Genomic DNA, 11,076 nt, shown 5'->3' on the forward strand with positions numbered 1-11,076 from the left:
CTTGCATTGCGGGAAGAGGTTTCATGGGGGTGGAAAGAGGTAACCTGGCTGGCGTGGGGCAGCAGCATCCAGGCAGCTGAAACATCTTGAAAAAGTTGGTGTGGATCATTTTGGGTTGGAACAAAACAAGGGAAAGTATTTCCAGCAAACTGGAGTTCCTGCTTTTTGATATGCCCCATCCTGAATGCCTGATACAAATAAATGAAACAACATATTAGACTCTTGAAAAGACTTTTTTTAAAAGTTTGTTTAAAGCAGTATATTTGAAAGTACAAACATTTATTGTCACTGTTATTATTCTTTATTATATATTATTCTTGCTTGCAGCTGAGCAGTTATGCTTTCAAATAACCGCTGGTCTTTGATTAGAGTAATGGATTTGTGGTTAATCTCAAGAACTGTATCCACCTGTCATGGGAGCTGATTACTGTCAGCTTTAGTAATATACAGTCGCTGCAAAGAAGGTTTCTGTAGCAACAGTTTGTTTGTTGGTTTGTGGTTGTTTGGGGTTTTTTTTTAATTTTTAAAATTTGTATCAGCATACATTCTGTACTGTGCAATACTGCCAGCTTTGGTGATTGAGAGTAGTACCACACTCTGTGAACGCTTCTGGTGATTTCAGCAGTTACTCTAAACAGGTTGGTGAAATTGGGTTGTAAGTGTTTTGCTTATCTGTGTGGGAGGTCTTTATCGGGTCATATATGCTAGTTTGTATTTTAATTTGAGAGTAGCCTGTTTAGCATGCAAGTGTAAAACTTTTGGTAATGCATAAGACTTGTACAGCAGAAATGCAGATGATTTGCTGTTATTCATTACATTTTGATATGTCTGAATTACATTTAAAATAATATAAAGTTGTTGCTAGTGCTTAAAATAAAACACCAGTAATATAGTAAATGTGGAAATTTGCTTAAATTGTTTAGTATTTGTTCAGGTTCTCTAAATTTACACAAATTACTGGATTCTGTCAAGCGATTGTATTTTGTCCTCTATTTGTCCCCTGCTTTAATCCTTCCTTAATCCTGTGTGAAGAGATTATGGGGAGTGTGTCATTAAGAGCATAAAACAAGCTGTTGTTTACAGTAGGATTTCTCTTTTCAGTTTGGTAGCTGACTATTATGACAATTTTACATTTTAGAGCTTCATATCACTGAGGAAATAATATCATATAAGCTTTAGGATGGGAAAGGCCACTTCAGAGGCTTGCATTAACCAGAAAAGCTAGATTGAGCCCTTGCTTTTCCCTGGGTTAGCACAAAAGAGAAAACTGTACTGCAAATTTGAAAAAAATAGAGACCACAGAGGAAAAATTGCACACCTGAGCTGGGTACGTAAAGTATGAAGTGTGCAAAAGCCTGTTCTAGGGAAATGTGAATCTCTAGAGCATTTATATTCTAACTCATCATGCTCTGTAATTCCAGTAAGAACGAAAGAAGCCCCTGACCTGATGTCACACCAGGCTGATAAATACAAGTACTCGGCAGCCTCATTTATTGTAGTATCGGTGGACCGTGGCAGTTAGAGCCTTGCAGGATCCAGTGCTGTACTTCTTGGTCAGCAAACCTCTGTCACCCTCCAGCGTTTCTTACGGACTACTGCGTGCCATAGCATTGCCGTAAAACTGACAGCTTAGTTGTCCGCAGAACTCTTATCAATTGTTTTAGATACTTCTGTATGAAGGATGAATTCTCTAAGAAGTTGGAGAAGAGCTTAGAGTCAGATACCTGCAGTCCTTTTTTTTCCACTGCATTTGGTTAGTTTTCAGTTGATGATGTCTCACTATCAGAGTTCCCTCGTTTGTTAACTGCAAGGGACCAAGACAACTCTTTCACAAGAGTCATTAGTGGAATGGCCTAGCATGCATCGGTGTGGTGGTGAATGTATGCAGTATGTATGATGGTACATAAATATTGTTGTCAGGGTACGTAGTTTTTGCACCTGGTTTTATGCATTTCCATAGAGCAATTTTGAGACTTCCATTTTACTATTGAAAGAATGTGCTGACGCTTCTGTGCTTTACTTGATTAAGTGTTTTCATGCCCTAAAAATTACAGTATACAGCAGAAAAGGAATAAGGCAATAAGATATATTACAGAACAGACAAAATGCACAATTATGTCTGTGATGTGTTACATTACATAGGATTTCTGGAGGGAAGAAACACTTTATGTGATGCTGTTTCAAGTGCACATGCTGAAATAATAGAACTGGACAAAAGGAGTAATTGTAAAAGCATGTGAGTAATTTATACTCCAAAAACGACTTGGAAAGCTGGTAGGATTTAGGCGCCAAAATTAGAGGACTTAAAGGTCAAAACTTGAGTTTTGTGTTTAAATCTGGGTCTGTTTATTGCAAATACAGAGGTTTTCATCTTGGTATTTTGGTTCACTTTGTTAGAGAGCAAAAGGTTGGGCATGAAATGCATGCGAGTTCTCCAAATTTTTAATGTATGTAAGTCTAGGAGTTCAGGTTATCTTCGGCAGATATTGCTGAATCCCCTCCGAAAACTGTGTCTTAAACAATGTACAAAGATACTTGTTGAAACAGAGAAATGCAGGCATCCAAATCCTGTTACATTTAACTTCACTTCATATTATATGCCTATGTATACCTATACACAAAATGCATACACAGTTTATCATTGCTGATGCTTTAGATGCAGATGCTGTGTTTTAAAATGTGTATTAGAATACTTTCAGAAAGTTTTTGGTTTGGGTTGGGTTTTTTAATAATATATATAAAACTAACAATTAATAACTTGTAAGATATGAGTAGTTGGTATGTATTTTAACTTGGCATGAACACTTGATCATCTGCTTATTACTGGAGTCAACAAATAGTCTTGTTGAAGAAATGGCATTATTCAAGGTATTAAAGACTAGAGTGCATGCAGCCACTTTGGGGAATAAGATATAAAGCTGAATTCTGAGAAAAACAATAGGCTTAAATATATGAAAGTCCAGTTTAAAACCCAGTCATAATTTGAATTGTCTATGACTGTTACTTTTTGTTAAATCTGGTATTTAGCTTTGTTATAGAATATGCTATTAACCAGTGATCTTATTTTACTGTAGTGATGGCTTTTTTGGGGGAAGGATAAAAACTTCTTTATATTTTTTACTGCTAAACTGGTGGTTGTCTGGTGCAAAGATTACACGCTGAGGTGTCCACTCGGTCACTTGTTTCTGGCATCTTGACAGGTGATATAAGATTCTTCCCTGGTAACAGAAGCAACAGTGAGTAACAAGGTGCGCATTACGCCTTCTCCAAGGAAGCAGCATTTCAAGTAATAACAGCTTGGAAACATCGGTGTATTGTCCAGGCAGATGTTTACTTTACACAGCAGGCTACTAAAGAATGCTGCATTCACACTCATAAGTGGCCAATTTTATTGTTCAATTTTGCCAGGCCTGTAAATCTAACAAGCCTGAAGCTTGTTACCAGCAGAATTTGAGTTCCTTAATTAGTTTGGACAGCCTTATCCAGCCTGTAGCTAATTCTGGCATAAGGATAGGGACTAGAGTTGCATCTCCTATAGAGGTTGGCTGACAGTAGATGCCAGTTGATTTGAGCTTTATTTTGCATTTTCTGACAGCAGAGGCAAAAGGCAGAGATAATGCTGGAATTCTGTTAGCAGTCAATGGTTTGTTTGTGTTTAAGCAAGTTTGAGTTATGGTGAGTAAATGGTACAGTGATTGGCTGTTAATTTTTCCTAGGCCTGCATAAATAAGTGGATGGCTGTTCTGAGTTTGCATAAGTGCCTTAACATCAGTTTTTAGGATTGTGTCTAGTAGGCAGCCGGTGCTAAGGTTAGAATTAGGATTTGTGCATAGGACCTATGGGAACTGGCCCTCACCTGAGGTGTTGGTGACAGGCAGTATCGTGTATAATGAAATAGAGGGTTCGGATTCAAGTTTGGGTCAGGATTCAAATTAAGGTTGACATATATTCAAAGATGAAGATTCAACATTGTTTAATGTGAATTCTTTTCCAAATGGCAATTCAGGTCCAGTCTTCCATACCAATGCAGGTGAGCTCTATACTCCTCTCCGCAGGCCTTGTAAAACTGAACAATAAACTTAACTCTTCAGCCATTACTGTGCCTAATCCTAACTGTGGCTATAAAGTAAAAATTCCGTGAACTTCAGAGCAAGATGTCCAAGTATGTTTATAACAACTCGATTTACCTTGGCAAAGAATCCAGCGTTTATCTCGCTTCTTCACCTCCCTTCCTCACTAACTGTAAGCAGAGTGAGCCTGCTTACACCACCAATCCAAAACACAGCATTCAGACCCTAGGTTTACCATAGCACCCTGTGCAAAATTTGGGTTCTTCTGTCTTTTTCCCAAACTTCAGCCCTGCCTTCATTACAGATTAGAAACCTGCTATTAAGAATAAGGAGTTCCATCAGAGGACACCAGCCTTAAACACACTTCTCTGGTTCTAGGGAATTATGACAGTAATCCTGACTCTCCAGTCCCTGCTTACTCTAACCCTAATCCTAGACTAGGCACCTTCTGTGGTTTGAAGGATTTAAAGGAACTAGTTATATTGAAGTGTTCTATTTAAAGAACATGTGCAGATCTGGAGGTTGTTATTGTTAGATACAAATAGTAGAGTGTCTCTTTCCTAAAATACTGTAAAATTACATATTTCTCTGTTCTTTTTTTTTTTTTTAGGATCTATGTGAGAATGACCATGTTATTCTGTCTCTTAAACTTTATCTCTGGATCTCAAAGTAGCTGTAATTTGGAGGAAACTAGTGAATATCCTGCTCCGTTATGAGAAGACACTCACCAACGTAAAACAGCCTGGAAGAAGATTTCTCTAAGAAAATCAAAGAGCATAGAATCCTTTAATAAAACAGAAGACATTTAGAATTTCATAATCTTCTGGCTATCCGGATCTTAAAAAAAATGAACCGTTACACAATCATGAAACAACTAGGTGATGGCACCTATGGCAGTGTGTTGATGGGGAAGAGCAACGAGTCAGGAGAACTTGTGGCTATCAAAAGGTATGTAACATCTAAATTCAGTGAAGGTACTTGCAAAAGCTTAAAGATTTTCACTTTTAACTTTATTGTTGTCTGCCATCTGTGTAAAATAGAAAAAAATGTCCCTTTTCTTTTTAAGGAAATTGACATAACAAAATTACTTTTATTAATTAAGATGCTTAACAAGGTGATCGTGGGTCAGACTTCAGCTAACAGATCAATAGAGACATACACATCAGTTTGTATAAGTTACTGATTTATCTTGGCTTATAAAATTGCATGCTGCTTTTTTTCCGTTCGAATATGCTTCCTTCTAAAAACGTTGTTAGGCTAACACCAAACGAAAAGCAAAACTGAATGTGCAGTTTGTTTATTTATATGAATTGTAAGAATACCCATCTTAATGGGCAGATTTGAAATACCTTCCCACCCCCCAAATCTTTTTAGATACTGCATTAAGTTTCAGATATTGTTACAATGATAAATACCAGGTAACAATCTGGTCAGGTAAATAAAGGCTGTCTCCTTGGATCTAATAAAATTGTGTTGTGCATAATCATCAGTGATGTCATACTTGCCTAAAAAGATTATTACAAAACAACAAAAATTGTTCTAGAGGAGTAAGGAAGTTCCTCTTGTATTCCTACAGAATTGCAAGCAGGATGTAAAGCATAAGTTGAAATACCAGAAATTGTATGTTGCTGAGATTTTTTTTTTCTCCATTTGTGGATTTACTGCAAGAAGATAATTGTAATATAATTGACTGACTTTTGTTTTAAGAATTTCTGAGAATTTCAGGTTTCTCCATATACTCCTAGTACTGTTACCTAAGTTAATAATATTAACCTAAGCTAAAAAAAAAAAAATATCTGCAATTGATTATTTTCATTATTTTCAGGCAAAAGGAATATTTTTGTGGGAAGTGTTTTTCATTCTCATGATTTCAGGATTTGGAATTCTTTGGTGTGATTTTTTTTTTTTAAGTTTAGGATTTGAAGGGGGGACAGTTTTGGTTGGAGATACGTTTATTTTAAATGAAAATCTCTAGCTGCTAGAACTTTGCTCTAGCTGCTGGAACTTTACAGAGACACAGCAAATAACATGACATTCACAACCCCGTCCCAAGATCTGAGCAACACCGAATATCCATATTTGTGTCTATGCAAGACTTACGAATAATTGTTCTAAAGCATTCTGTACTGTTCACTGAAAATACTTTATCTTGGACTTGTATTTCAGAATGAAAAGAAAGTTCTATTCATGGGATGAATGTATGAATCTGAGAGAAGTCAAGGTAAAGTGGTGAACATACCACATTTAAAAATAGTGTCTGCTTAGGTTTGCATGAAGGAAAAGGGCACCTACAATGTCCAAGCATAAGGCCAGACTCTTTGAACTCTTTAAATGGGGGTGACAGATTCCACAAAACCATGGGCTGCTGGCACTCCTGGAGCTCCTGCTGCATTGAGGAATATCCCACTATTCTCAAGCAGTGGCCATGTCTCATAGGCAAGCCTCTTGTCTTTGAGAGAAGATAAAGAAATTGATTTTGTGTGTGTGTATGTTTCTGTGTTTTACCATCCTGCTCTTTCATTTTACTGGCAGATTTCTAGGTGTATATCCCATCCTTATATCTTGTATTTGGGGCACTTGTAGAAAGCACTGGGAGTTTTGGCTAGCCAAATGATAGAATAACACTTGAAATCCTGGGCTTAAATTCCAAGTCATCCCCTGTTTCGGGCATCTGATTTTCTGTATATACAAAACTCCCTAACAAAGGAGTTGGGTATCCATAATTTAGGTTTAACTTATTGGAGATTGCACGTAATCAATATCTCCAAAAAGAACACCTGTAAGAGACTCCTTGTTCATGAAAGTTTCACAACAAAAAAAATGCTGGGTTTTCTTACTGAGTTCTGTGAGCAAGAGCTGTTACGGCTTCAGAACTGTAGAGAATTAGGTTTTTGTGTTAATCTTCACTCCAGCTATGATGTAATCCCTCGAAATAGAAGTTTTAAACTCCTATTAATATCATTGCTGCTTTTATTTTGAAATTAATTTAAAATGCTGTTTTGTTGTTCTTTGAAACAGAGATTACAAGATAAAAACGGATTATCAGATGGACACGTTTTGTAAATTCTGTGCTAGAAACTTTTACGTGTTAAAAATTTAGTTCTGATAAAGAATCAAAGTCACTGAGGTATCTGAAGCCATATTTTGCTCTATTACAGTCTCTGAAGAAGCTAAATCATGCCAATGTAATAAAATTGAAAGAAGTCATACGAGAAAATGACCACCTTTACTTTGTATTTGAATACATGAAGGAAAATCTCTATCAGTTAATGAAGGACAGGTATGTCTCTTTCACAGAACAAATAGTGTGCTATCATGCTTTATTTAATGATTCTTACGCTTTCTTGAAGAACACATTGGAATTTCTGGTTTTGGCTCTTCTTGCAACCCCACTCATGTGAACAGGAGTTGCTGCACCTGCTTACCTGAGGGTAGAATTCTGCATTGCTCTGCATTACAATATTGCGTATTGTAATGCTTTTGGAAATAACAGTTTGTTCAGTTGTTAACACGATAGTTTGCATGTCTTTGGTGTGTAGAGCCATGAGAGAAATTCCAAGTACTTTTTTTTTTTTTTCTTTATTAGCCTTCACTTTAATGTATGAAGGATTGGATAAACACTGTTCATTCTGCTTTTGCTCATGGATTTGGCTTAAGGTGTGGATGGTCATCTGCATGTACATGCATGCATGCTCGTAAGAAAGACCTATGTATGGACTCACTGTGTGATGTTGCAATCTTGGACAAACAGTACATAGCAAGGCTTGCAGGGTGGACTTTGGAATAGGACCTGCCTTTTCAATAACATTTTTCTTTGCTGAATTCTTTTGCCTTTAATGTGTGTTTCCTTCAGATGTTGTCATGCACCTTTATCTCCTGATGTGCAAAGCTCTTAGGTTCGCATCCTGAGATAGCCGCTAGCGATACTAGCGCAATGTTACCCTGCAGCTGAGAAGCATTGCTCTCAGTCAGGGTTCCCTTAAGGGTACCACTGGGTAACACACCTACCACAGTGCTGCGCTGTGCGGTCTCTCTTCCTTGCTACATTACTGTGCATTCCGTGTTCATCTGGTCAAGCACGCTACTGGCCAGTCAGCTTCTACAGAAAGATAGGACCATGAACCTCTCTGCAGAGAAGTACCTGTGCAGCACTTAGAGTGAAATTAAGGCCTGGCAGCAAGTGAGTTTTGAGATGAGAGCCAGTTGCATCTGTCTTTCTTTGTGCGCAAGGCTTGACGGATCTGTTTTCATCTGTTCATGATGTGTTGTGCAAAATGAAGAAATACATATGTTCTGAAAATACATTCTTTTTTTTTAATTATGTGAAGTTGTTAATCTGTTTCTTCACAGAAGCAAGTTGTTTCCTGAGTCAGTCATCAGAAACATGATGTATCAGATACTACAAGGGCTAGCTTTTATCCATAAACACGGTAGGTTTCATACTACAGTTTAACTGTGTAGCACTTTTTTAGAAAATAAGATAATGCACAGTAATAACATGCATGAAAATATCTAGCAAAAGCTATTAATTATCTCTAATAAAAATTCTTATCTGCTTCAAGTATGATGCATTTTTAGCCATACCTGAAGCTACACCTTGTTGTTCTATAATCAGATAGTCCTCTTTCTTTTTGAAAGCATTGGGTATTTTTCATACACTGTTCAGTACTTTTTTCCCACCTTAGTTACCAGACAAATAAACTAAAGAAACCTGTATGCTGTGCTATACTATGCATTTCTGTTTCCTCAAAAAGATCTATTTAAGGAACATTGATACTTTACAGATGGCAGTTTCTGTTGTCTTGAGATACTATAACTAGTATGATACCCTACATCTAAAAAAATACTTAAATAACTTGTTCACTAAGAAATTCAAAGAGTCTCCTTGTCAAATACAACCTGGATTTAAGTATCTTAAGAGATGGGACTTTTCTAGCAATTACAAGCACAGTCTAAATAAGAGGTGCTGGGTGTTCACAACAACAACAAAAAGTTTCACAGCATTTACAAAACTTTTAATTCTCATGTTTAATATCTGTCTGCAAACTGCGTTCTGAAATAGTGGTATGAAGCTTCTTTGCATTTAAAAAAGTAGTAACTTACGCTCTTGCTCAGCTCTTTTATTTTGTACTTGTCCTTCACATCACATTGGTATCCCTAAAACTTTTCAAAGGCAATAAAATACTAGCTGAAAATGAAATAAGAAACAATGTTCCCAGTGATCTCTGGCTTTCATGTACCCTGACAAGGCCTGTTGATGAATTCAAATAAATAATTAGTTCTGTTCAGTATTATCAAATACCCAGAAACTGCCATTTTACGTCTTTTTGATCAAGATCATATACCGTTCTCTGGTTATTAGCATCCTCTTTTCCTTCCTCATTTCTACATGAAATAAATGAGAAGATTAGAATTTAAGAAAAACTGCCATTTCTAAGTTACAATATTAATATTTTGTTTTGACCATAAGTATTTGGGAATAACGGGTATGATAAATTTGAACATTTACATTTCACTAATAATTTCGGCCAATTTCTTATAGTGGTTGTCAGCTTCTGCATGCAGATATCGAATGCTTTATTATAGCAAGTGAATTTCAATCAAATTGATTTATATTATAGCAAATTGTGTATACCAATTAAGCTGCAGAATTGATTTGCTTAGCAACTTAACTGCTGTCCAGGTATATAGGTACTCAAGCCAACAGTAAGCATTAAAGAAACTTTATGTGCCTGCATTGCTAATATTAGCATTCCTGAGCCGAATTTTGATATCTTTTATATGTCTGTGTCTGCAAATTGTTGTCACAATGATAAATAAACTAGTTAAAAATCGTTCAAGGAATTTTATAAATCAAGTCAGTGTTTTCAGGTGCTCAATTTTCCATTATCCAAAACTGACAAAGCAGTTGTAGTTTTCGCAAAAGATTTCGTTCTGAAATTGGTTTGTTATTTGATATTGCTGCAATAGTGAATTCATTTTCCTTAGTGTGTTAATGACAGTTTACATTTGTTAATTTTAGAACACTTGGTGTAATAATCACTGGAGGGAAAAAGTGTGTGCTTGTTGGGGGGAGGGTTACCATTCATTTGTTTTGAATTAAAAAAAAAAGAAAGAAAAAAGGAAAAAAAAGAAGCTGTGTTTTTCCAAAACATCCCAAAGTAAATTTTGGATTACTCTACTGGAGGTTGCTGTTTAAGTGATGACACAATAATTCTCCATTCTTTTCTGTCTGGTCTTCTATAGGATTTTTTCATAGAGATATGAAGCCTGAAAACCTTCTCTGTATTGGGCCAGAACTTGTGAAAATAGCAGATTTTGGTTTGGCTAGAGAACTAAGATCTCAGCCACCTTATACAGATTATGTTTCTACCAGGTGGTAAGTATATTAAGAAATTAATACATTATCTTAACTAATTACCTTTCTCTTACCATTTTATATTTACCTACTTCTTTCCATCCTCATAGGTACCGAGCTCCTGAAGTTTTGTTAAGATCGTCTATTTATAGCTCACCTATTGACATGTGGGCAGTTGGCAGCATAATGGCTGAATTATACACACTAAGACCTCTTTTCCCAGGCACAAGTGAAGTAGATGAAATCTTCAAAATTTGCCAAGTATTAGGGACTCCGAAGAAGGTAAGACTTTTAGAAAAATTCACACAATAGTATTTTTAAAAAAAAAAGTTAAGTAAAATTATTATAAAACATTGAATGTTATCTCTCTTTCAGAACATACATATAAATTATTGGTTTAGTTTCCTGCAGACTTAAGGTTTTCTCAACTGTATTTCTTTTAAGCTTCCATTAAGGCATGTAATGCTAGTCTTTTGTTGTATATTAGCATCTGTTGTATATCATGCCGTTGTGAGTAGCCTTGCTCTCCTCTGATGAAAGCCAGATAAAGTTGTTTAATTTAGTTATTTAAAGCTATGCATATTCGAAAGAAAATCAGAAGTCTTCTAGGATTTCATTTTGCCACAGTCGATTTGCTTTCCTTTCCTG

The 11,076-nt window shown here is 36.1% G+C and overlaps 1 protein-coding gene across 1 annotated transcript; it reads left to right on the forward strand.

The window, feature by feature from the left end:
• Positions 1-4,666: 4,666 nt before the first annotated feature.
• LOC104082924 (serine/threonine-protein kinase MAK) lies at positions 4,667-10,710 on the forward strand (the record flags this gene model as incomplete). The annotated part of the gene is made up of 6 exons (XM_009586204.1): positions 4,667-5,018; positions 6,237-6,291; positions 7,229-7,350; positions 8,421-8,500; positions 10,317-10,449; positions 10,539-10,710. Coding segments are annotated over exons 1-6 (663 nt in total), but the record flags the coding sequence as incomplete, so codon positions are not given.
• Between the last annotated feature and the right edge of the window lie 366 nt (positions 10,711-11,076).

Source organism: Fulmarus glacialis, unplaced genomic scaffold (genome assembly GCF_000690835.1).
Source record: "Fulmarus glacialis isolate BGI_N327 unplaced genomic scaffold, ASM69083v1 scaffold40309, whole genome shotgun sequence".
NCBI lineage: Eukaryota > Metazoa > Chordata > Aves > Procellariiformes > Procellariidae > Fulmarus > Fulmarus glacialis.